The following is a 26,007-nucleotide window of genomic DNA, read 5'->3' as shown; positions in this document are numbered from 1 at the left end:
ACTCTTAGATGTAGCCATTCATACTGAACCCAGAGCCATTTTCAGAATAGCAGGCCGTAGACCAGGGCTGATCTGACCTAAGAGAAAACCAAGGCGGGGAGTAGGGTTCACAGAAGTGTGCCGGCGCGGCCCACCTACCTCTCATCCCTGCAGGTTTGGCAGCCAGGGTACTGTGCTCTGCCAGTGGCTTGTGAGTGTTCATTCTTGACATCACCGGTGGGTGAACCAAACGTGTATGGCCCACGGCCAGCCAGTGAACACGGGTGGGGAACCAGGGGTGTGTGTATTTGCTGAGCTTGTGAAGCAGCAGAAGCCTCGGGAGGTGAAAGGGCTCAGTTCAGACACACACCTCCACGGAGAAATTCCTCACGTGGCCCACAGGCCACTGTGCTCACGTGGGTGTGTCTGCGTTTGTGTTATTTGCACTCTAAGATATATTTTGAAGTTCTGATTCATCAGTTCCCTAAATCATTTTCAATCTCTTTGAAACCCATAGCTGTGACAAGTTATTAAAGTTTCTGCCTTTTTTATCCAGGACTGGAACTTGCGTGGATTTAGACTGGCATTTTCTTAAAAGTCAAGGAAACGTGCTAAAGTATAAATCATTAGGTTGACAGTGTATTTCTCATTTTACATACTCTCGATGGTGTGATAATAAGTTTCATGCACTTGGTAATATCAAACTTAACAAACTTTCACTGATACCTTCTGTGTGCCAGACGTAGATGCTGGGAGTAGGAGATTACAACTTGGGGAAGAGAAAGACACAGAAAGAAGCTGTTTTCAACGTAAGTGGCAGGTCCGGTGACCGAGGCACACTGGTCGGTGATGGAGCCGCGAGGAAGGGACCTGGGTCCACCCTGGACTGTCGGGGGCAGCAGGCCTTGATGAAGACTCTTTCTAGGCGGCACCTGTTCCGGCTAATTACCTGGAAGTACATTAGTTTAGCTCCATTAACTATCAAAGAAATGGACATTAAAGTAGTGGAGAAATGTTTTGTTTATACAATTGTCAGTTTTTATTTAGTTTTGTTTTTAACGATGATTTCCAGTGTTGTCATATTACAGGTTGGTACAAACATGTCTTTTCCTTTTGGGACTATATACTGAAACAACAACATTAAAACACAATGAGGTCTATCAAGGTCCTTAGAAATACCCACACATTAGACATAGGTGATCTGCTCAGAATTTATCTCAAAGGGGAGGGGGGAGTTGTACGTACAGATTTGTGCCTCACACAGTACTATTAAAAATTATGAGTCCTGGCCAGGCAGCTCAGTTGGTTAGAGCATTGTCCCAATACGGCAGGGTTGTGGGTTTGATCCCCAGTCAGGGCACATAGAAGAATTAACCAGTGAATCCATAAATGAGTAGAACAAACCAATGTTTCTCTCTCTCTGACCTCTCTCCCTGTCCGTCCCTCCCCCCACTCTACTCCCCTTCCTCTCTAAAGTCAATAAAGACTTTTAAAAAGTTAAAAAATAAAAATTACGAATGTCTGCTCTAGAACACACACAGCACTAGGCACTGGGGACACGGCGGTGAGCAAATCCCATACAGGCCCTGCGCTCCGGGAGCGTATTGTTGAATAAAACAGTTTGTGAGTGATCTATTTCTGTAGACGAGAGATATATTTAAGCAGCATTTTCATTATAAAACACCCATGCCTCCTCATATTCTTGTAGTACCACTCCCTTCCTAGTTTTCCTCCCTCACCAAATCATACACGTATTCCCCAAAAAGGCGAGAGTGGCTAGTGGAAGTTTCGCTGAAACCCGGAATGTTCGGTAAACAGAGGAGGAAGTTTCTTCTCCTTCCTTGCCGCCCCCTCGGGTATTCTCGGTGAAGCACGGGTTGTTGGTGCTCCTCGCGTACCCTCCTCCCTGTGGTCCGGCCCTGCCGCTCCTCGCACCTTCGTTCGCCCTTGCTCCGTGCTCATGTACGCACAGTGCGGTGTCCTAACTGGTATTTGTAAAATTCACGTCAAAATTACCTTATGGATAGGCTTTTATTTTATTACAAATTTTAAAAATAATTTTAATAATTATGTATCGTCATGGTCTGGAAAGCAGCTCAAAATTGTCATGCTTTCAAAATAGGCTCTGTGTTACCCATCCAGCCTAAAACGGCATTTTTTTTGTCTGTCTGTCTTTGATGGCCGTGACCTGTCTCTCCTAACTTGGTTTGGAAGTTAGGCTGTATGTTTGGGGAGGGTGTTTGGCTAGAAAAAAGCACCTTCTTAAGACAGTCGTTTCAGAGCTGAACTCAAGCCTCGCTGCTTGCTTTCAAATTGTGGCCTCACGCCGCCTGGCCGCCTGGTGCGTAGTCTCTGCGAGTCCTTCGTACCTTCCCTTTGTAACAGGGAGATAATGACGGGACGTGGCTCACAGGGACGTGGTGGATGCGTGTACTTCACTCTGGTTAAAGTACACGGGGCACTTTGCACAAGGAATGCGCTGTGCGAGTGTCCGTATTGTTACCATTTGGCGGGAGGACGGGCTGACCAACAAGCCACGCCGCCGCTCGGGTACAGTACCGAAGTCCCTGTGTAGTCTCGGGCATGGTCTCTCCCACGAATGGCAAAGGCTGCTTAGGCAACAAAGGAGGCAGAAGCCACACTTCAGTGGACATTGTGGTTCTGAGGAGGAGAGGGTATGTATGCGAAAGGGAGGGTGTCTTTCCTCAGGAGGTGTTTGAGCGCCCACTCTGCGCCCGGCGCTGTGAAAGGGCACGTTGGTGGATACAGCTGAGCCGAGTGTCACCCCCGTGGTGCTTACCACGCTCTCCGGCAGGGTGGAGCTGGCTGAACGCTTTTATGCTGCCTGCGTGTTACAAAACCAGTGCTTTCTGGAAATACAGATCCTGCCAAACATCCAGAATCCGTTGCATTTATTACGAACTCCAGGCTCTTGGAGAAGCGGGCAAACACCCTCAGAGTTCACCTGCGCGTGTCTAGGAGGGGAATCGCTTGGGGAAGCTGTGGGTGACCCTCAAGCCCGCACTTGGAGGCCTCAAGGAGGAAGAGGAATGGGACCGTCCCATTGTGGTGAGCACGAGTAGACGGCAGCAAGGGCTGAAGGAACGGTTTTCTCCGCTTACGCTCTGGGTCCCCTTCACCGCGCAGATCGGGGATCAGGTACTTTCAGACTGGGGGTCCGTAGTGCTGGCTCGCTCCCGGATGTGAGACAGCTGCGGCGATGGCAGAGGCATGGCAGAAAGTCCCTGGCTGGAGGGGGGGTGACTCTGGGCCAGCCGAATCAGGACCAACTTGGTTTGGGAATTTCCCTGGCATATTTATTTTGTGGGTCTGGTTGGCCTTTCCTGCAGTAAGCTTGAAGAGTTGCTTCAGGAATGTGGTACAAGAGAATTGGAGGGGAGAGTGTGGAAGGTGTTAAGAAGCAAGCCAGTTTAAAAGTCGAGAGACTGTTGAAGCGCAGTCCAGGTGAGAACCTGCACGTGGGCAGTGCAGACAGAAAGGAAAAAGTAGGGAGAGGGGCAGAGAAGGGAAGGGCGTGGGCTCTGGGCTACTGCGACTTCGATTCTCGACCTGCTCCTGTCACTTGCTGGGAGTCATCGGGTTAGTTATCGAACCTCTCTGTGCCCCTGCTTCATCATCATGTACAGGGCTAACGTTAGCACCTCCCACAGGGAGCGCCAGCCCGGCGCGTGGCCCCTAAAGTGTGCTCAGTACACGCCAGCTGCTGTACTAACTGCCACGAGTACTGTTATTCCCGGTGCCTTGGCCATCTGGAATGTCATGAGGACTCGGCAGTGGTTTGGATGTGGGGAATCTGGGGAGGTAAGGGGAATTGGTTTATAAGTGACAGTGCGTGCACTGTTGGGTGAGCTGAGTTTGGGAGTTTGGGAGGCCTGCGTTGGAGTAGAAGTCAAAGCTGTAGGCCTGCGAAGTATCCTAAGTAGAGTTAACCGTTGAGGCATCGGGGGTGGCCGCGGGCTGAGATGATGAGCAGGTAGAAGCAGAGGAGGGTTGAGCACGGACTCAGTTTCTCCTGGTGTCTCCAGCACTCCGTACGGTTGGTGTCCTGCGCCGAGTCTTTTCCACCCTCCCCTGGACTTACCTTCCTGGGGAGCCGGTGAAGGTGTGTGACCTTTGTGGGGACTGTAGTTTTCCAGCCAGTCACCACCGACTGGGTGGCTGAAAACAAGAAAGAGATGTTCTGTCACAGGTCAGGAGGCCGGGCATCTGAATATAAGGCGTCAGCAGTATTTTTTCTGGAGGCTCCGAGGGAGGAACTATCCCATGCCTCTCTGCAGGCCCACCCTCCGTCGGGAAGATTTCATCTTGTGATCCTTAAATAATGACATTTGCAAAATTCCTGTTTTCAAAAAAGGTTACAGTCTGAGGTTGCGAGTCAATGTGAATTTGGGAGGACCCTATTCAACCCACTGCCGCCAGAGGTGTGCGCTGTGCCGGGCCTCCGAAGCTGGGCGTGGGCGTGTGCATTCTTGGCTGTAACACCGGAGAGCGTGCCCTAATGGGGTGTCTCTCCACCCCCACCCCACCCCCCCCAGTTGGCCTCGCGTGGCTGGTTTCTGAAAGGTTTACCTGACAGACACGGGTCAACTACTTGCAGAGGTATGTGAGTGGGAGTTGCTTGCTTAACAGAACTCTTGATTTGTTTTTCTTATTTCAAAATCTATTTTTTTTTCTCATAAAAGCAGAATTTTTCATCATATATGGGCCTTCTGTGTCATGATTGCTGTTTTTCTGGCCAAATTCTTCATCTGTCTGGCAAGCTCTCCTAGAGGACTCTGTTCCTGAGTTTCTTCTAATAAACTGAGTGTTCAAAAGCTAGAGGTGAAGACCACCCTCACTCCAGGGGCCTTCATGACCCCCTGGGGCAGGGGTGCGTGTGGAAGGAACCTGAGCGGTGAGACGAGAGATGTGGGTTCTGATCCCAGTCCAGACAGGACGAGTTAGCTGTGAGACCTTGGAGAGAGCCTTTCTCATTGTTAAAACGCAGCACCCGTTTCTGCCTCTTTCCTCACTGGGGCTTTTAACGAGGCTCCTGACTCACCATGGATGTGCAAGTTCTTGGCTGTGTGTAAAGGCGGATGCCCATACACGGTTTCAGTAAAACAGGGTGGGGTGTCATCTTATTTAAGCACGGTATTTACATGCTCTCATCACGTCCGTGCTCCTTCTGTGCCTGCTTCTCTCCCGCACGGAATTGAGGTGACCTAAAGTTTTATCACTCCCTCCTCTGAAGGACAAATGGAAACACATTTTTTTCTCCGTGCACTTTATCAAGCATGGAACAAACGGGTGACTTCATGGTGCTTTCTGATGCACTGTGCGAGGCACTGGGGCGGGTGAGAGTGGGGAGTTGCAGTCCTGGGGGGAGCTGCTGTGAGCAGAGGTGCAGGTGCAGCGAACAGAGAACGTGCGTCCCTCCGCCGCCCAAGTCAGTGGAGTCTTTTGAAGAATGAGGAAGGGTTGAGCCAGGGGAAACGAGGGGAGGAGAACACCGGGCAGAGGGCACGAGTGTGTGTACGAGGCCTGGAAGTGGGGAAACCCCGTGTGGTCAGGCAGTGGAAGCGACTGGTCCTAGACCTCGAGGGAGAGCTGGGGTTGGAGATGGAGGCGGGCGAGATCCTTTGGGGCCTTCTAGTCCACGGAGTCTGGAGTTAAGTCACTGTCCAGAGAGCAAGAAGTCACAGATTTTAAGTGGGAGAGTGACATTACCGAATTGTGTATTTTAGAGGTTGTCCTGGCCGTCGTGTGAGGGCCCGGAGGACTGGGAGGGCTGTCGGTAATCCAATGGTGGTGAACATCAGAGTGGATGGTGAGATAGATTAACTGCGACCTTGGAGGAAGATTGAGTGTGCGGGACAATCGGGAGACCACCAGGTCTCTGGCCTGGGCAGCTGAGTAGCATCTTGGATTGAAATCTGGAGCCAAGGAGGACAGGCTGTCGGAGGGAGTGTGTTTAGTTTAGAAATGCTGAACATGAGAATATTACTGTGCAGTCTTTCCAAACAGAAGTAGCCGGTAGCAAAGTAAACACAGTGCTGATTTAAAGTTCTTGGACCTTGTGTTTTCAGTTGGACTCAGGTGAAGGCCATTGCAGATTCTTCCTGTCCCTGCCTCTCTTGGTTGCTCCTAGGAGTCATTCATCGTTATCTCCGTTTTCAGTTGTGATCTTAGACTGAAGGCCTCACCTTTTGCATCTTTGTTTCCGCATCTAAAGGGACATAGCAGCCCTGACCCGTGTGGCTTAGTTGGTTGGGTGTCATTCCGCAAAGCAAAAGGTTGCCAGTTCAGTCCTTGGTCAGTGCGCATACGAGAGGCAACTAACTGATGGATATTTCTTTCCCTGTATTTCTCCCTTCCTTCCCCTCTCTCTAAAAATAAATGTATAGCCCTGGCTGGTGTGGCTCAGTGGATTGAGCGCTGGCTTGCAAACCAAAGGGTCATCGGCTCAATTTCCAGTCAGGGCACATGCCTGGGTTGAGGGCCAGATCCCAAGTTGGCAACCATTCAGTGTTTCTCTGCACATCGATGTTTCTCTACCTTCTTTCTCAAAATAAATAAAATCTTTAAAAAAAATACATTAAAAAAAAAAAACAAAAGTAAAGTGAGACCACAGACGAGATGATCTTCACAGTTCCTAGGGTTTAAATCTTCATCAGAGACTGTGCTTCTTTCTTTTCAAAGGGATCGGGGGGGTGGAATTTGGGGAGGTTTCTAGTTTTCATTCATCAGAATCCACGAGCTCTCCCGGTTGCATATTTTTATGCTAAGAAAAGGCCTCTCCAGTTGTATGTTGCGAGTCCTCAACAGGGTCACCCTCAGAGGCGCGAAAGGAGCAAGGATGTAGCGAGACCTGGTGCGATGGGAAAGGAAGGACCAAGCCTCGCAGGAGGTCTGGACTGGGTCCTGGCTCACCCTGGGTGAGGTGGGTAAGAAAAGAGCCTCCTTTCTCGGGGGGAATCTTACCCCCTCCCTGAAGTCCATTTCGTTCCAGTGAGCCCACGGCAGCAAACTTCCCCTTCCTTTCTCAGCCTCCCCATTCTCGGAAGGTCGAGCAGGACGGCAGTGCCTGCTCCACCAGGTGGGCACCCACACGCCCGGCCCGTGCCGTGGAAAGCCCGTGTCTGGCTGTTGGAAGTTGCTCAGGATCGCGTTAGCAGCCTACAGGAATGTACAGATGCAGAAAGCCCATTCAGCTTTCTGCTCTCTTTGACCAAAGGAGAGTGTGGGTTTTCGGAGTGCTCGGCCTCATACTGAAATGTAGGTGTCCCGGAGGGCTGCTTTCCTGGAGGTGTGATCCCGACCTTGTCAGGCTGCCCCGTTGTCCTGTATGGCTCAGCATCTCCGAGCCAAGCAAGGGGTGTCAGGCTGGGCCTGCTTTAACCTAACCCTCCAGCTGACCTCTCACAAAACAAGCCCAGGATTATTGCTCTTCTTTGCATTTTCTCTCCTGCAGTGTTTCATTCATTCAGCACGTCCAGGTAACAGGTACTATATTAAGCTCTTTGAAAGCAAAACGTGGAACAGTTTGCTCAAGCAGCTAATGATACAATAAGAAAACTAAGAAGATAAACAGCTCATAGCAGTGGTTCTTAAACTAAAGTATGCCTCAGACTCACTCAGAGGGCGGGACTCCTGATTCAGTGGGGCTCAGGTCGAGCTGGAGGCTGCATCTCCTCCAGGCTCCCCGGGAGGCTGAGGCTGCTGGTCGTCCGGACTGTCTTGCGAAGTGTGCTGTGGTGCCGAAGTGCGGGTAGGAAGCGCTGGTTATGGTTTGGGAGCGAGGAAGAGGAAGGAAGTAGCTCCACATGGTTTGTTTGCCTTTTTTCTGTTATTTTACCTGTTGTATTTATTTCCTGGGTCAGATTTTTCTTTGTTTTGTGAGGCCATGAAAGCTCACTTGAGGTCTCCATTGGCCCCAAAGTTCTCAAGTCCATGGCGGGCAGGAGAGCCTGTTTGTGCCACCCCAGGCCTTTTGTGGTCTTTGCTCCTTCCCTTGCCCTGGCTGCCACGCACGGCCCGCCCGCCCGCCCTCTCTCAGACAGCTTTCTGGGGCTGCAGGCAGGGGGTCTGGCCTCAGAGATTTTGAAGAGGAGCTTACTTAAAAACGGGTCCCTGGGTGAGAGCAGCTGTCAAAGCAGTTTTCAGACTGCGTGCTCTGGGACCGGGTGTGCCCTGGGGACTGTCACATGGGGTGAGGTCCTTCCGTCTTCCTCCACCACCACCACCAAGTCAGTCAAAATAGATACACTTTTATGGAAAGGAGTTTCTGGGGGAAATTAGCTCAAAGGAAGGGTTCCACTGCTTTTATTTTTAACTTTGGAATTACTGCTCTGTACCATTTGCTCTGGTTTGAGCCTCCTGTTGTGTGTGTGTGTGTGTGTGTGTGTGCGCGTGCGTGCGCACATGCAAGAGAGACACAAATGCTGCAGAGATTGGGAAATTTTAGATCTAGTTCCTGTGGGTATTTCCTAAGTTCCTTTACCAAAGAAAACAGTAGTATATCTTTAAGTTTTAGACCTTTCCATTGGGTACCATTCAGTACAGCAAGTGTTATTACACATTACGTAGCCAGCCTCAGAGCTGGCCCAGGGTGCAGACTTGCGTAAGCCCCGGGTCCTTGAGAATGCACTAGACAGCACCTCACTGCACCCATCTCCCGAACTCACTGGCGCAGAACGTCTCCGTTGACTGATTTTGACCGACCGACCCACGGTGTGCTGCATGTCTCTCAACATTTACAGTAACTCCTTCTGACTCCTTCACAGGAGGAGAGGGGAGGTGTGATGAGGCAGGCACGGGATTTACCAAGTACAGGTTCAGCCTAATCTCTCAGGGTCTGCTTCACGACTTGACGATACCATTCGTTACTCAGCAGCTTCAGGTGTAGGGCACGGGTGGCAAACACAAGGCCCGTGGCCCAGCACCTCATTTCTACCCGGTGGTAGCTGAGTTCTTGCTTAACTGTTAAGGAGCAGTTACATTTACACAGTCCTGAAATTACATTCGGCCCTTTGAAGGCGGCTGTGAGGCTGATGTGGCCCCTGGTGAAAACGAGTTTGACACCCCTGGTTTAGGGGATGTGGAAGCAAAGCCCCCATTCTGCCGGGCTAGGTTTTGTGCAAATGTTATCCAGTGAATTGTCTCTGAGCATCGGTATAGACCCAATGGGAAGTAAAGTTTTAAGGTGAAACCGTGGAAATGTCTGGAAATCACAAATTACATTCATTAGGCTGAGCCTGAAATGCAGACTCCACCACATCTCCATTATTTATCTCTCTCTCTAGGATCAGGTATCTTAAAGGGCACTTCAGTCTTAAAACTTTTCTGGAGAATCCTGCATTGATCAGGTCAAAGGCCCCACGGGGCGGGTTGCCGCCGGGCAGTGGATGAGGACCTTGGCCCTCCGTGGGGGCTGGGCCTCTGCCGTCACAGTGGGGCCGGGTGAGCGTGGCAGCTGCGAACCTGCGTGTGCTGGGTCTTGGGACTCTCTTGACTTTTTGAAAAGGCTCAGAATGTCTTAAAATAGCATGGTGGCTTAAGTAACAGCAGCAATAATAGCATGTCATTCCTGAGAACGGCCGTTTCGGTCCGAGGCACTGGTTCTGGCAGCACTCGGTTTCCATGAGCTGGGCTCCCACAGGACCTGCCCGGAGGGAATCTCGTGGTCTCGCAGTGACAGGGAATGGCAGTCGGTGAGCGTTCTCGCAGCCCCTGCGAGGGGTTTCCTCACACACTCCTGCGCCCTGCAGTGGTGGTGTACACCTGGTCGTCGTCAAGGGGCTTATGATGCTGCTGTTCTGTTCCCCTTCCCCAGGAGGAACTGTCCGTTCCCGCTTTTGGCCTGGGCTCTCCAGCCAAGACACACAAGCAGTGTGTGCTCCCAGCACCAAGTCCCGAGGAGTCGTCTTAACGTCGTCTTAACCGCCTTGTTGCGGGCGTCAGGGAGAGGCGTTGGGGACGCGGCCAGCCAGCACAGCACATCACAGCGCGCTGTCGGGATCCCCAGGCTGCCCTCTGAAAGGGTGGTCACCAGCTGGCTCTTGACTCCATCGTCCTTGCCTTGCCGGCTGGCTCTGGAAACCCTTGCCCACCCAGGGCCCCCAGAGGCTCCACTTCACGCTCAGCAAAGCAGTTTTCTGTGTCTTGCCCCCTTCCCATGCTGCAGGCCCTGCCCAGAGCCAGACTGGGGTAGGGGGGGGCAGCAAGCATGAGGGAGGCCTGTGGTGGGCGGGGTGGCATCTTAGACAGTGGAAGGAGGGAAGTGACTCTCTCCTCCTTGGCTCACACGCACCGCAGACTTCTGGAAAGTCACTAATGGCTTTATCGAGTCACCTTCTCCTGACTCCCTCAGCGTGCTGGGGAGCATCCTTGACCTACTTGAGTTCAGATTTTGACAGGTGATAAAAGCGCGTGTGGAGATGCCTCACAGCACTCAGATTCCTGACTGTTGACTGGTGTTATTTTAGCCTCTGCCGGGATGCTCCCTCGTGTTTGCTGTCACTTCCCTGGTTCGCTTCCTGGTGCTTTGTGAGGCCCAGACACTTCCCTTCGACTTGGCAGGCTGCAGCGCGACCCGAATGGAGTTGGAGCTGCACCAGGAACATTTAGACCAGTCGGTTGGCAACGTGACTCCGTTCTTTTCCCTAGAACATTACAGCCAGTGTAAACGGCACCTGTGAACATTCCTCTTGGCATCTTTTTGGCCTTAACTTTAATCAGGATACTCAAGGCCTTTTAGTTCCGTTCTCTGAATTTTTAACAACTTACATGCTATGTAGGCACAGTGTCTGGTTCTGTGCTTGCTTCTCAGCGCCAAATGCAAAATGTTTGACGATCACAGTTTATTTGTCTATTAATTACACTGATAAGCAGAGAAGTCCTCCAGTTCTGGTCTGTTGGGGTCCTGCCAGGAAGCTGTTGTTCTCCCAAAGGCTCTGCAACATATTTTTGTGAGATGCCTCCTGCTGCTGCTTGTTCTGCCTCTTCCCCTGTGAGGACCACCGCACTTGCTGTTCCATGCAGGAATCCCCGCTGTCCGCGGGCCCCCGGCTCCAGCTGGAAAGACATCCCAGTGTCCTGGGGAGAGCCAGGCCGGGCAAGCAGCAGAGGCGTATTGCTCTCTCACTGTGTTTCCCATCCACTGGCTCAGGTTTGGGGACCAAAGCCAACAGGTTATTAAAAGAATGAGAGTAATTTGACTTCTGACATTGATCGGGGCTCGGGGTTACCGGGTGTTTTGTTCTGATTTGAAACCAGCTGTTTTGATAACCACTAACTCTTCCCTTATTCTTTTCTTGCAGATGAGCTCACAGTGCCTGCACTTTACCCCAGTAGCCCTGAAGTGTGGGCCCCGTACCCTCTGTACCCAGCGGAGTTAGCGCCTGCTCTACCTCCTCCTGCTTTCACCTATCCCGCTTCACTGCATGCCCAGGTAATTTATACCCATCGGCCACGACTTCACTCACTCCACCACCAGTCCTTTCAAACCTGGTTCCCCAGAGCACACCATACAACTAACACCTATCCAGCTAACAGATCCACCCTCGGGAGATTAATGATCTCCTCTAAATCGAGCTGACACTCCTCCGGGACTTCTGAGGATCATCTGACAGCAATGTTATCACCCACTGCCTGATGTTTGCCCCAAACGACACCTCGCTCTTCCTTAATGACCTCACCCTCATGTCACACACGAGACCCTGGGCCCAGAGGACCTCCCCAGCTCCCAGCCAGCGAGAGGGTGTCACTGGAGCGGGGATGCGTGTGTGCCTTGTTGTGTGGAGGGGCTGCAGAGGGGCGCGTACACTGGCTGCAGGAGCCGTGTGTCTGTGTGTTTCTGCGTGTGGAGAGGTTTGGCTTGTGTTCTCTGAGGTCTAGTGGCCAAAGGGGAAAGTTGGGAGCACATGTTACCTAAGAGATCAAGGGTCCTTTTTTTTATTTTCTGGAAACCCTGAAGAAAAGGAGGTCCCATGTAGTGTCTAGAATGTAATTATAGGTCAAGGTAGAGACCTTTGTTCTGACCAGCTGTTTTTTGGTTTGTTTGTTTGTTTGTTTGTTTTTAAGTTAAGAATAGCTTGAATTTAATAAATAAACTTGTTTTCTCACAACGATTACTGCTTACCTACCAACCCTTTCTCTCCCCTTGGAGAGAAAAGCTTTGCTTTTAGTACAAGTAGTAGTAATCAATATTACAATTCAAAGTGATCAATAACAAATCAGATAAAAAGAGTAAAGATTTCATTTGTCTAACTGCATGTGTAACTCCTTTAAAAACAAGAAAACCTGGTTTTTTAAAAAATGTTGGCTTGGACAGGTGGGGTTGTTTGATTGTTTTGCTTTATGTTCATTTACAAAGCTGGATGAAATAAACAGCTTCCCAGAGTACTGTTCCTTCTGACGCAGAACTTTGATGTGAACTCACCGCACTGTGTAAGACCCTACAAGCAGCCCCAGTGAGGGCTCTCACGGCCGTGCGGCCAGCAGGGATACGGGCTGTCCATCCTTCTGTTCTCTTTCCGCTGAGCTGTCGGTGCTTCATGCGTGCATTTGACGGCCTGGCTTCCCGGGCACCGGGTGGGCAGACTGCACAGGAACAGCCTTGGTGCCGGGTCCCAAGTGATTCCCTCTGTGTGGGGGGGGGTGAGGGGCAGCACGCAGTGTGAGTAGTGGAGGAAAATGTGGGTGGTGCTTGGTATAGAAAATAGGAGCAGGATGACTCCAAGACTAATTACCCTTTCCGACAATAGATTAGCTGTGTTTTTTCTTTTTTTTCTTCTTTTTTTGCTTCTCCGTCCCCTGCTGTCTCTGCCTTTTGTCCATGTCAGTGCCTGGTCACCCTGGAAATGGCAGGTACAGGGAGAAGGGATCAACCTGTGGATACCTTCTGCCACCCGCCTGCTCAGAGCGGGCTCAGAGGTGACGTTGTAGGTGACGTGGAACAGCTCAAAGAGCCTCCCCCTCTTTGTGTCCCAAGCGCCCTACCCCTGCCACCCGGGGCCATGTCTCCTCCTCTCCCTCCTCTTCCTCTTGCTAGATGGTCTGGACCTGGATCAGTTGACAGTTCAGGCAAGTGTTAAACACCAGGAAAGAGCCAAGTTCACAGGCTCTTGAATGTCCATGGCTCTGGGTAGTCAGCACAAAGCCTTTCACCGTTGCCCTGGAAAAGCAAGATTTGATAGTGGCCAGGAAGGACTGGGAATAGCGGCTTTTGGCCATAACACCTGGGTACCTGGGTAGTCTGCCCTTACTTCTGTCACATAATGGATGAAACCAAAAGTGGCATCTAGGGATGTGGCGAGAAAAGGAGCTGAAGAGTCCTTAGAGGTTAGGAAGCCCACGCTGTTGTGGGAAAGGCAGGGAGAGACAGTGCCCAGACTAGGTGGACTCGGCCATGGCACTTCATGGGACGTGTTGCCTGGGGTGGCACCTTCCCCTGGGAGCTCCCACTTGATGTGGAGGCTTTCCCAGCCTGGAAGCCCCTTGGCTGTGCCACCCCGGTCTGAGAGCCGGTGGGACTCTCCTCTGATCCCGGTGAGGCCCTTGCACTCAACCCCACTTCTTGCTTCTGGTCTTGCCCAGTGCAAGCTTGGGTTCTGTATCTTACAGACCCGTGAACGAACATGCTTATGTAAATTTCCTTGTCCAATACGAGCATCATAGAATGAATTGGCAGAGGCTTTACCAATCAGCTGGTCTGACCCACTTTACAGATGAGGAAACAGGCCGGAGAAGATGCAGAGTCACCCGGAGTGGCAGGTGGCTCTGCCCCGAGCAGAGCCAGGTCCCCTGACTCTCGGGCCTCGGCCTTTCCCCGCCTCGGTGCTGGCTCTCCAAAGACCTGTTCGTTCTGTGATGGGATTTTGAAAAGGCCTCACTCCAGTGACTCCTTGGACCATTCTCCTCTAAGGAGATGAGAAGCCTGTGAGAAGAGACCTGGAGGCAAAGACAAGGGAACGAGAACTTAACCTTCACCAAGGGGCCTGGGAGAGTTGTCCTGGCCTGGAGGGAGAGCAGGGGGGCGACCCCACGGAGCACCCCCGTCCCCGTAGTCGAGAATCCCATCTTGTCTTGGAGATCTTACTAGATATCTTTGGAGAAGCTTTTAAATTATTTTGCTTTTCTCAGCAATGTTGTGCTCTATTTTGAGACATGGATTTTTTTTTTCTTCTAGTGTTTCTGTCCTGAGGCAAAGCCCAACACACCTGTCTTTTGTCCACTCCTCCAGCAAATTAGATTTGTCTCTGGGAATATGTTTGTAACGTATCCACCTACTGCAGACCAGCAGAGGGAGCTCCCAGGCTGAATTCGTTTGTTAGCTATTTCCGCCCCGCTCCTTTTGCCAAAACTATTTCTTGATAACATTTGAGAGAATTCAATAAAAATTTTAATCAGAGCAAAAACGATCTCAAGGAGACTGCAGCGTTTTGTTTTCACGATGACGTGATGCTGGAGCTGGGGGTGTCTCTGGCTGTGGCTGCGGCTGTGGGGGGCGTGGGCCCGGCGATGCCGAGCGCCCGTCCTGTGGGGGAGGACTCGGACCGCCCGGGAGACGGCGGGCTGGGGCCCCTGCCCACGCTCCTGTCTTCTTGGGCTCCCAGACCGCCCCGAGCTGCGCACTGGAAGGGTCTCGTTCTGGCACCCGTGGGTCGCACCCACCAGGAGACCTCGCTGCAGCGGGACGGTGTGTCTAGCTGGTGGAGGCCCGTTTGAAGCAAACTGTGTGTTTTCCGGTTATCCACCCTTTCGAGAAGAAGAGGAACGAGGAGACAGAAACTCGTGGAACAGGAGTCACATCACTTACCTAGCTCTGCCCCGCCTTCGGGCGGCAGCCTTGTGTCTCCGTCTCCAAGGTGAAGACACTGATGTGATACCAAATTCCATTTTTTAAAAAGAATTACTGGATATACGGTGGTAGGACTGTAAGCCCCAAATCTGCCTGATTTTTATTGAGATGAAAAACTGCTCGGTACAGGAAACATTTGATTTCTAAGAAGATCATTAATATTTTTAGACACGACCATCCTGTTTATTTTCAAGGTCATCGGTATTTGAAATTTATTAGCTACATTATGTAAGTCCCTGCGAACAGGAGAGGAAGTTCTCCTCCGTGGCCTTTCAGAACACGATACTCTGAAGAGGACACCCAGCTGTTCCTGTCACCTCCTAGTCGCACATCTGGGCTTTTTAAGTCTGCGTTCATTTTTGCCGTCAGCCTCGTTGCTGTTGGGGCAGAGGGACAGTTCATAAAGCACGGGCCTCACGACATTCTAGAAACAGAACGCCTCGTGCCCTTGATCCCCCTGACCCCCCTGACCAGGGTCCTGTTCTTGGGCTCGGACGTGTGCAGGTAAGTGGGACTGAAGAGCAAGTCCTGGCTGCCCCCTCGCCAGAGGCGTCCTCCCGCAGGGCTGCTCGGTGGGCTTGGGCTTGGACTTGGACTTGGACACATCACCTGCATGTGAACAAAAGGTTGTCAAATCATAACACAGACTTCCCGGGGGCAAGCCATGCCCCTTGGGAGATCCCTTATGACACACTGGAAAAATTTAAAGGTTAAATCCAAAATAAGTGCATAAACAGGCCATGGGAAAAGACAGAACAAGTAGAGAGGAAAGACCACGGGGGAGAGAGGGGCCTGGGCCTGAGTCTGGACGGCCTGGCGGTGGGGCTCGGCCCGCCTCGGCCCCCATGTCTCGGCCCCCATGTCTCGGCACTCACTGAGCAGCACGGTCCAGACCTCCGAGAACTGCATTGTAAAATTTTTTTCCCCCCCAAATTTTTGATGATCTTCTCTGTCACTGTGGAGAGTACTGAGGGGAGGAAGACACAAGCATGTCTGTTGTGGGGTGGGGTGTCAGTCAAGTACAGAGACCGTGAGAAAGGAGGGTCTGGAGCCCTGAGAGTGGACTCTCGCGAGCCCACACCCCAGTGCAGTGGCAGCCGGGCCCTGGCCCGGGCACCAGCTGGGACTCCCAGAAGGACTTTTCTGGTTCAGCAACCCCCTCCGGAGCAGAAGGCAGAGCCGGTGCTGTAATGGTGGCTGACCCTGCGGGGCAACCGGTGAATAAAACACCTCTGGGACCCTTGAGAGGCAGCCTCAGCACCTCTCCATCCAGCCGGCCCCCCAAAGTGAGGGAGGAGTCATGGCATCAGCCCTTAACCCCTCCGTCCTTGTCCTCGGGGCCTGGCTCTCCCAAAGGTGTGCTTGCCGCCTTCCCGCAGCCAGGGCCAGGACTGCAGGAGAGCACAGCTCTGAAAGGCCACCCCTACCTCAGCTCCCTGGGGGGCTCTTCAGCCCCAGGCTCTCCGTTGTTTTCAGATGTAAAGGAAGCTGTTAATCCTCTGGCGTTTACTGTTGTGTCTGAACCTGCATCAGTGGAGGTCAGGCGGTGAGGAGAGGCCAGCCTTGGTGTTCCTGAGTGTGTTAGAACATCGTTTCTGGTTTGTTCAGCTTGCTGGTCGGCTAGGAGCGGCTTAACCCCCATGGGAGAGTGGGGGTCAGGGAGGCCAGGTAGTGTGAGCACGAGGCCGTGCGTCTCCCGGTTATGAGGGGCCCAGGGCCCCTTGCCTTCCCAGGTCCCCTCCCCGGGCTGTTCCCTGCCTGCTCCGTGAGGCCTGGCCTGCGCCCTTCAGGAGACCCGAGTCCCTGGCGGTGACACAGGGTTGAAACTGCGGGTTATGGAGCCGGCTAGGCAGACGCGGCTCTGCCACCTGTGCCATGTGACCTTCACTGAACAAGCTCCTGGACCTCGCTGAACTTCAGTAAAGTGGGACTGATAGCCCCTCGTGTAAAACTCTTAGAAGAGTGCCTGGCACACAGTAAGGGCTTAGTTGCCATTAGCCTTTTAAGCAGCGTTTGAATTTTCGGTGAAGAGAAGGAAGCCTAGGACTGGCCACCCGCGAGGCTGTGGTCGTGCAGACCAGGGCCATCTGTCTGTCTGACACCGCAGACAGGAGGGCGTGAGGCCGGAAAGAAGGAATGAGGGGCAGGGAGCAAGGTGAGGGAGCCCTCGGTGACAGCAGCCGGTGTCACCCAGGGACAGCGCTGGGCAGACGCATCTCCAGGGGAAGTCTGCCCACGGCCAGGCTGGACACGCCTGCCAGCAGCAGACTTCTGCCGGGCAGGAAGTGGATCGAGAGCAGGAAACAGCTGGATCCCAGAGAGACCAAATGGTTCATGTGTTTGCTTTTCTCAGACCCACTCTCCCTGAACTTTCCACTGCTGCCTTATCTCGCTTTTCTGTCGGAGAGGCTGCCTCAGAGCAAGCACCCAGGTCACCGGCCCGTTCCTGGGCTTCTGGCTTGTTCTGCTTGCATTCCACCAGCCTCGCTTCCAGGTGGTGGAGTCTCGTCTTGTGCCTTGGGAGGTAGCTCTCCGGGGCCTGCGGCTGAACCCCAGGGGTCCTGCTGCCAGCCAGGCACATCCCCTCTCCCTCCTGGCCGTCCCTCCCCTCTGCTGCTTGCATTCCGAGAGCTGAGGAGCCCCTACTGAGGAAGCGAGCCGGAAACACGTGCCCTGGCCTCGCTGGACTCCCGGAAGCCGTTCCAGTCGTTCATCCATGTCGGGGGGACAGTTGTGCCTTTGGCTGGAGCTGCTGCTGCTGCGGCCAGACTTTTGCATATACTGGGCACCTTGTGGTGGTGCCTGCTCCAAAACCTGGGTCAGTCCCCCGTGCTGTGGCCCTGTCCAGGGTCGCTGACCCCCACGTAGGACAGCACCCTGAGGCAGGGGCAGCGGGGTTGCCTCCCCTGGGTCGTGTGCTGTTTTCCAGGTTCCTGAAGCAGGTTCCGTTTTGTCCTGGCGAGGCTGAGCTTCCTGGGCCCTTCGTCTGTGTTCCCCGCCCTGGCTGGCAGGGGGAGCCCGTCCCCGAGTCCCCGTGAGTCACGGGCAGGTGTTGTCAGTGAGCCCCTCTGCCCAGCAAGATAGGTTATGGGGACTCGGGCTTCTAAATTCAAACAGGCTCCACTCTGGTGGCTATTCTTTCCTACTCGCTCTGCACACTTTGGGGTTAGGGGCAAGCTTTCTCCATCCCACCGAGCTTCAGTTTTCTCGTCTATAAGAAGGAAGAATGAACTTCCTTCACGGGGTTATTTATTGAGGGAAAGAGGAAAATGCCCGGCACAGTCTGGTCATTATTACACGAGCCCTTCCATTCCTTCTTTTTGTCGGAACTTGACCTGGCGTGGCCCAGAGGCTCCCGCGCCTTCCCTGGGTAGCCGAAGAGCAGCCAGGGCGCAGGGACCCGAGAGGAACGGGAGGGCCCAGGCTCCGTGCCTTGTAAAGAACAGACAGGCGGCTGGGGCCAGGGCAGGCTGGTGACCGTGGTGTGTGCGCAGGTGAGGCCCCGGCCGGGCAGGTGGCCGTCCCCCGGGGCCTCAGGCCTCCGCTCACCTGAGTAGGCGCCCAGACACCGCCGAACGTATGTGAGTTCTAACTGCTTGGCAGACGAAACCAAGGCTACAAAGAAACTTTGGAATTACAAAATGTAACCTTCATAAGTAGAAAGTGAACTCCTTGAAGAAAACCGGTTGTGACAGGGGCAGAAAGGAACATCAGGCCCAAGTGGGATCATGTTTTATTCAGGGTTCGTGCTGCTGGTGGGGCGGCCAGCGCTCCGTGCCAGGGCGGGAAAGTGGGGCACTCCGACTCTGAGCCTCATCCACTCCGCCACGAAGTTCTTCTCGCTTCACTGAGCTTGGCTCCTGGGACCTCTAATGGCCCTCACTGGCAAACACAGTTAAAAATTAACAGACTGACACAATTAAATATGGATGACAGGCAGCCACCATGGACTTGGCCTGACACAGAGCGTTACACGCCTCCCTGGCAGCGAGGGCCTGGCCTGTGCTCAGGACAGTCAGGGAGGGAGTCTGCACACCCCAGAGAGAACTGTCCCCGAAGACTTAGGTTTGTTAGGCCCAGCCTTGGCTGGTGTTAGCAGGAGGCGTGCCCAGGCCCAGGACCTCATGTTTGGGGTGCAGATGTGGTTCCTGCCCGGCACAGTCCTTGGCAACGCCCAGTCGGACCGGGAAGGTGGTGGGAGCTCAGGCTCAGCTGCAGCGTGGCCTTCTCCTGCCGGGCCTCCTGCCCCAGCGGCTCAGTCAGATGGGGTGGCAGCCTGAACTTCTCTGCCAGTTCGCACGAGTCTTGACATGTTGCCTGGACAGTGGCAGCTTGTTGAAGGAAGGGTATGGGGTGGGTGTTCCCTTACAGGGTGGTCGCTAGTGAGCCTTATTTCTTGAAACAAAATTCCTGAAAAGTGTTTTCCTGTTTTGGCGAATGCTTTTTGAGAAATGGGGAGAGTTACTATTGAAAAGAACCCTGTAATTAGTGACTTAGAGAGGTTGATCTTTATTGCAGCATGAACATCAGTCTACTTGGTGAGTGTGGACTTTGCGGATGAGGCGTGGGTGCGCCTGGCCGGGCAGCCTCCTCCTTGGCCGGGCCGGGCAGGGCAGCCTTCAGCAGAGTTTGCTGTGGGACCTGGCGGGCTTTGCTGGGTGACACTGCTCCAGAGCTCCGGTCCTTGGCACTGGAGTGGGCGGGCCAGAGTTCGCTGTGATTGTGTGTGAGTGCCAGCTGTTGGGGAAGCCCCGGCAGGACACTCCGGGACACCTCTCAGGGACAGGGGTAGAAACCTGCCCGAGAATGTCCGTGCCTTGAAAAGCAGGGGGAGCCGGGCTCCGGGGGTGGTGCTGGGGAAGCCCGCGCTGTGGTGCAGCAGCTGCGTGCGGAACGGGAGGCCAGCCTTCGCTGCTCCTCTGGACTAGGTGTCCAGGGCACCGGCTGGGCGGTGGTCTTCCAGCTCCAAGTGGTGTCCCAATCTAGTGGTGACATCCGGCAAACGTCACCACTAGGTGGGGCCTTCCAGACGAACGTTTCTCAACACCCATGATTTTTATTAGCTGTTACATAACGAAAAGATTCCATGGTCCGATAAACTTGGAGAATCCAGGGTCCAATCAAGTCAGACAGGTTTCTTTATCGTGGAACTTCTCAGCCTTAAAACGAGCAGTGTGCATGCAGATCTGCTGGGGGGGAGACTGTGCCCCTCCCAGATCTGTTAGGCTGTGGGCGTCTCCCCCAGCCGCCTCCTGGCCACGCTCTTGGAACGCGTATGTGAGGACAGCGTGTATGTGAGGACAGCGTCTCCCAGGCTGCAGCACGTGCAGCATCGTTTCCTGGGAGTGGGGAGGGAGCTTGTTAAATGCAGGTGCTGAAGGTCTGGGTGCCGCACCCCAAGAACCAGAGGTCTAGACTTACCCCTTTACTCCACAGGGAAGAAAGTGGCTAAACCCAGGGGTGCAATTACTAGTAGCTCCCACAATTGAGCCAGGCACCTGGTAAGGATGTCTTGTGATTCTTTCTAAAGGCAAGGCGTCGGTGGGGGTCTGTGGCTTGAAGGGGGGTAGGTAGCACAGCGCAGGCAATTCCGCTGCGAGTCCCACGCGTGGTGCTCCAGGACGCAGGCTGCTGTCACCAGGCAGGGTCCTCCTGACCTTGGCAGCATTGTGGGGAAGTCAAGTCTGCATTTTAATCCTCTGGGCCTCCATTAGTTTCCTCGTGGAAATTTTTTATGGGTGGTTACTAATTTTCCTAGCATTCCACTTTATTTTTGCTTTTGCTTTTCCAACTCCCCACGCTGCGGAGTTGGAGGCCTCGGTGGGTCCGCTTGGACTGTTTCTGAAGTACGGTGGTGGAGTCACAGGCAGTGCGGCTGCAGGGTTGGGGCAGGAATAGCTGTCACTGTCATTAAGTTCCAGTGGAGAAGTGTCCCAGGGCCTTCGTGTTCCTTATTCCCTGAAGTGTGTCACAATACTTGCAGGGTGCTTAGCGGTCTCTGGTGCAGAGGAAATAGTCAGTGTTTGGGTTATAGATGCTGTGTTAGAGGTTCTTTCAGGGACTTCAGACGCCCCTCGAATCACACGCAGGATTGTGAGTGTGAGTTTGTACGAGTGTGAGTGCACGTGCATTTTCCTGAAGATGGGTCATGGCCTTACCTGGAAGGTCAGGCACATAGACTGATCCCTACTGAACTGTCCGCAGAGCCGGAGTCAGAGAAGTGGGGGTTTCTCCAGTGCTGCTGACACCCCTAAAGCAGCCCCTGCACAACAGGTGGGAGTGCCCACCTGTGGCCACAACCACAGCAGAACAGGCAGCCCAAGTGGGTGGAGGGTTAAATCTTCTGCTTTCCCCCAGAGGGCAGCAGTGAGTAGCAAGCACAGATCGGTGTGTGCACCTGGGCTAGCTGCCTGAGCCCCTTTTGCCCTAGGAGCCCTGCTGCTCCGCTCCTCTGTGTGAAATGCTGATGAAAAGCTCTGGCTGGGCCTAGGGACACTGCCCTCTGCTGGAAGGTGGGTGCAGATGCACCCTCGAAGCTGGAAGAAAAGGCAGCCTTGGGTGTCTGGAATGCAGGGAGAAGAGTCTGCCCTCCTGATAGGCGCAGGCAGTGGTTTCCAGGCCTTGAGGCACGAGAGTGATGGATTTCAGGCCCTGTCTTTACTCCATCACCTCCACATTCTTCCTGGGGCTCAGCCAGCTGGCCGACTTCACCTCAGCTGAGCTGAGCACAACTTTTCCTGGACCCCACAGGTCAAATCAGCCTGCTTGTTGTCCTGGAGGGCCCGGGGGTTCTAGACCAGGCGGACAGTGGCGCTCTGGTCCACGAGCTGCAGGCCCGAGTGTGACTGAGAGTGCGAGGGCTGTGTGGGTGGAAGAGGCTGGAGCGCGAGAGGCTGGAGCGGGTGCGTGGGAGATGAGGGCTTCCTTCCCGCAGTCACCTGCACTGAAACGAGCCTCCTGCCATCCACCCCGCGGCTCTTCCTATGTCTCCTCTGTGAACACCGTCATGCCTTGGCATCATGGGCTGGGCGCTCCAGCCCCACACCCGGGCAGCACCAGCCGCCACCACTGCCCCCAACCCTGGTGCACACAGCCCCCCCCCCCCCCCCACTGTGTTTAGGTCCCCAGCCCTCCACCTGCCACAGGGCTGTGCTCCGCCCTCCCCTCCCCCACCTGTCTCGGGAAGGCAGCTCCAGCTCTGCCCTTTGCTTAGTGAGCAAGTGGACTCAGATGCACAGAGCTATAACCATGGGTAGGTACGTGTTTTTTTCTTTGTGTCTGTCTCCCTCGCCCCCCTCCCCTGTCCTCTCCTCCCACATTTGCCCTCTGGTCCTTCTGCCTCCCACATTTCCCCTCTTTGTTTCTCTCCTGTGCCCTGCATATGTCCCTAAATTCCCAGGGCAACGTGTTTTTTAGCCGACCTGCTTGAAAAGCTTCCAGTCCCGTGTCTCTTTAATTGTGGGTGTGTTGAAACAGCTCTGGCCTTGCCTTAAATGAGCTTCAGTGCCTGCTGGTGGCTCTTGAGGAACACAGTTCTGCCCTCTGACAATCTGGGGGCCCCTTGAGCCGGTAACCCAATCTGGTGTGGTCCCTCAGAGGGCCTCGAACACACCCTGGCCCAGGGGGTTCCCTGAGGTGGACCTGGTGTAGGCAGACACCCAAAATGCATCCGTGCCCCTGTGAGGTATGTTTCCTGAGAGGGGAGACTGGGCACCTCACCCCAGGTGGGGAGAGAGTCCCGAGGGTAGCCCTACGCCCTACACGGGCAGCGTGAGAGGAAATGACCACTCTGGGGGTGGGAGGCACGTGGGGGGTGTTCCGAGAACTTTGTGGGGAGCAGGCAAAAGGCCGGGGATACTATTGTGGGCTTTCCTAGGTTCCTTTCTTAGCCTACTTAGGAATCAGATCAGTAGAGCTAGTGACCCTGAGCCCACTGGGCCCTGTGACTTGTAGGGAGTTATCCTTTGGGATAACAGGACATAGCTCAGCCCTACCCCACCCCTGTAAGATCCAGACGATGAGGCAGGAGCCGCTGGGATCTGCAGAGTTGCCTTGCAGACATCGGGCCCCTGCACCTCCATTTCCACCAGAGCGATGCCTCATCTGTTGGTGAAGAAGGGGTTTTGCTGCAAAATACATTTTATTAAGCTGCTGAAGTAGAGTTGTCCTTCTGCCCAGTGGACAGAGCATCCCTCAGACCATTTGTGTTTGGGGCTGGCCGCCTTCTCTGGAAGCCCAGTGGAAGAGGTGGGGCTGCGGGTCCCGCTAAGCCGTGAGCAGCAGGCACAGGGCACCGGACACCACACGGTGCCGAGAAGGCAAACCCTTCGCCTTAAAGAACAGGAAAAGAACCTGGTCCTGGCTCGGCTGGTGGCACAACCTGCCCCTTCCTCATCAGAGCAGATCCACGTCTCCACATGCTGCTTAGGAAACCACTGGGCAGCCTGCCCTCCAACCTAGCTGGGACTGAGTGCCGAAAGGGGGGCTCTGGGCTGGACTTCAGCCGAGCCACACTGCTGATTCGGAAATGGAAGGCCACCAGGGCTCCTGGAGGCGGGTGTTCTCCTGACGGCGTGGCCTCAGTTCTCGCAGGGTGTGGAGGGCGTCTGGAGGTGGTGCCAACCCCAGAGAACTGGCTGCCCAGCAGGACCGACTTCGGGGAGTGAGAACACGAGCTGGGAGCCCTGGTTCACAGCCTTCTCCCCACGTCTCTTTGCAGATGCGCTGGCTCCCTCCGTCCGAGGCCACCTCTCAGGGCTGGAAGTCCCGTCAGTTCTGCTGAATACTACGTGAGTACTGGGCGTCAGGGACAGCTGTGGCACGTGCCTGGGGCACAGGAGCAGGCCGTCAGTCAGCAGGCAGCTCTGTCCCCCCTTGGCACCCACACCCTCCGCCCTGCCCTCGCCGAGATTTTCACCTGGGACTGAGCCAGAAGGGCGGGATGCTCCCCTAACGTCAAAAACTGGATCCTGGCCTTCCCACCCTATCAATCAGCGGTCAGTGTGGGTGTCAGGACAGGCGTTGGGGATGCCTTGCGGCGGTGTGGTGGCCCTGCTCCCAGCACCAACCAGAGCCTTCCTGAGTTCCAGGCACAGGTCGTCTTACTTTACACAGGGGTTTGTTACGGGAGCCTTGGAGTTTACCGGAATTAACTTCCCGGCATGCACGTATGTATGCATATTACATACAGCTTTCGGTAATAGGCGTAAAATTTCCCGGGGCCGAGAGAAGAAAACGTCGGCACTGCATCAGGAGTTTGTCAAAGGGACTTACGTGGGAGGCTCTCCTTAGGTGGTGGCAAGAAGATCATGGATCTCCTGTGCGCCACCTAAAGGTGGTGGGCACTAAAGGATGACACGGAACAGGGCAGAATGGACGATGGTGCTGGTGCGACCGCCCCGAGTAAAGGGGAGGCGCCTCGTGTACTCACAGGGGCCTGATCCAGGACCCAGCAGGCTGTGGGGCCCTGGGGGGCTGCGTTCCACAGGCTCTGCAGGGGTTTATGGGAAGCGGCCCTGTCCCGGCCTGGGTCTGGCTCGTGGGTCAGCAGAGGTCGGGTCTGGAGCAGACAGTCCCGGCCCCTGTGGGTGCGCATGCGCTGAGCTTTCTGAAATGCCCAGCGTCTGCCCTGAGGGCAGCCAGCGTGGCTGTTCCAGCAGGAACCGCCTTCCTGAAAGTGTCTCATCCTGAGGGCGACGAGGTCCTGAATCGGCGACCTCGTGCCATTTTATTGTAGGCCTAACCTTGCTTCAGAGAACATTCAGATGAATGTTTTCCCTGCAAATGTAGAATTTCTATGAAAATTCCGAGTGCCTTTTTAGTTCAGTATCTGGACTGCCTTTTTGTTAAGTACTAAGCACCATTTCTTTGAAGTGTGAATTTGGGGAGTCTGCCCTAAAGTAACCCCTTTAAATGGCAGGGTCTACCTTCTTGTGGTCTCTCCCCTTCCTCACAAAACAGGGAGGAAACGCTGGAGAAACGGCAGCGCGGGGCCGGCCTGCCCCGGGGCAGCGCCCGTCCGTGAGCGGGCAGGGAGGGGCGTGCCACGTGGGTTTTCGCAGAGGTCCGGGCTCTGTTTTCCACAGGCAGGTTGCCCTGTTGGCCTCAGGTCTCGGTCGGTGGGTCAGGTCGCCTTCAGTGCAAGTTCCTAGGTGACCGCTGGAGCTCTTCCTACCGTCAGTGGGGGCACTTGGGAGCGCGTCGGTCCTGGCGCAGAGAGAAGGCCCCTCGGTTCTGCAGGAAGGGCCTCACCAGCGGGAGCGCGGCAGAAGCCCCACGACAGAGTTGGCAGCGTGCTCGGTCAGTGGGCCCCGTACCCCGACCAATCGGGGTTCTGTCTCTGGCGGTGAAAATCAGTAAGTTGGGGCGCCATTTCTGCTTTAAAACACCAACTTCAACACCTTAGAATTGTGCCTGCTGTTCCCAGCCCAGCAGATTGCCCCACGTGGCCGAAGCCCGAGTCCTCAGGGACCGTCGCAGGTGGAGACCAACTCGTAACTGCTCCCAGTGTCGGGGTCAAACCAATTTCTGCACCAGAAGATGTTCAGAACCTTTGTAACAGTGTGAGCATTGTGCATCTTTAAGATGGAGAACTCGAGGATGCAGTCATTCTCACACTTGAGGCCAGGGAACCCTCTTTTTTACTGAATTGTGGGAAACTGATGTTTTACATAGGGTGCACTTTGGGAAACTGTACCCTAACCTCTTAACCAAAACCCGCACCATTTGCTAGGAGGTGTACAGTTCGTATGGAAAGTAACCGAATAATCAATGATAATGCAGGAATAAACTCTGTTTCTTGTACTCACACCGGTAACCTACTTTGCCCACCCGTGTGTGAGTGTGTGTGTGTGTGTGTGTGTGTGTGTATCCTTGGACCTGTGAGTCATCTGTGATACTTTTCACTGATCCGTGATGATGTGGGAAGTCAAGACGACGTAGTGTCCTCTTTCCTTAAAGTCACCTGGGTTTGTCCCTTACTCTGAAGTTACGTTCTTCTGTGTGTGTGTGTTCAAGTGCCCGTTTTAGAGGAAATGGTAGTTAGTGCGTTGCAGTTGCACTTTATGTTTATTTTTTTCTTTAATCTTTATTGTATTTTTTCCCATTACTATTTAGTCCCCTGCAATTATATTTTAAATGCCCTTTCTTAGGAAAATAAAGTCAGC

General features: G+C 54.0%; 1 protein-coding gene across 9 annotated transcripts in view; it reads left to right on the top strand.

Annotated features, from left to right (window-relative positions):
- RBPMS (RNA binding protein, mRNA processing factor) overlaps positions 1 to 26,007 on the top strand; it is a 167,445-nt gene that overhangs the window by 126,325 nt on the left and 15,113 nt on the right. For 4 of the 9 annotated variants that reach the window (XM_036011658.1, XM_028527036.2, XM_036011654.1 and 1 more), the window contains 2 exons: positions 11,301 to 11,431; positions 14,171 to 14,402. In XM_036011658.1, the coding sequence (XP_035867551.1) occupies positions 11,301 to 11,431; positions 14,171 to 14,302 (263 nt within the window). In that variant the 3' untranslated portion in view covers positions 14,303 to 14,402. Of the gene's footprint in view, positions 1 to 11,300; positions 13,906 to 14,170; positions 14,403 to 21,962; positions 22,095 to 23,561; positions 23,632 to 26,007 lie in introns of those variants that run through there. The other 5 variants (XR_004899959.1, XM_036011655.1, XM_036011653.1 and 2 more) reach the window with 4 other exon arrangements.

The sequence above is a fragment of the Phyllostomus discolor genome, chromosome 11 (genome assembly GCF_004126475.2).
Source record: "Phyllostomus discolor isolate MPI-MPIP mPhyDis1 chromosome 11, mPhyDis1.pri.v3, whole genome shotgun sequence".
Lineage (NCBI taxonomy): Eukaryota > Metazoa > Chordata > Mammalia > Chiroptera > Phyllostomidae > Phyllostomus > Phyllostomus discolor.
This window is presented reverse-complemented; position numbering and strand designations above follow the sequence as displayed.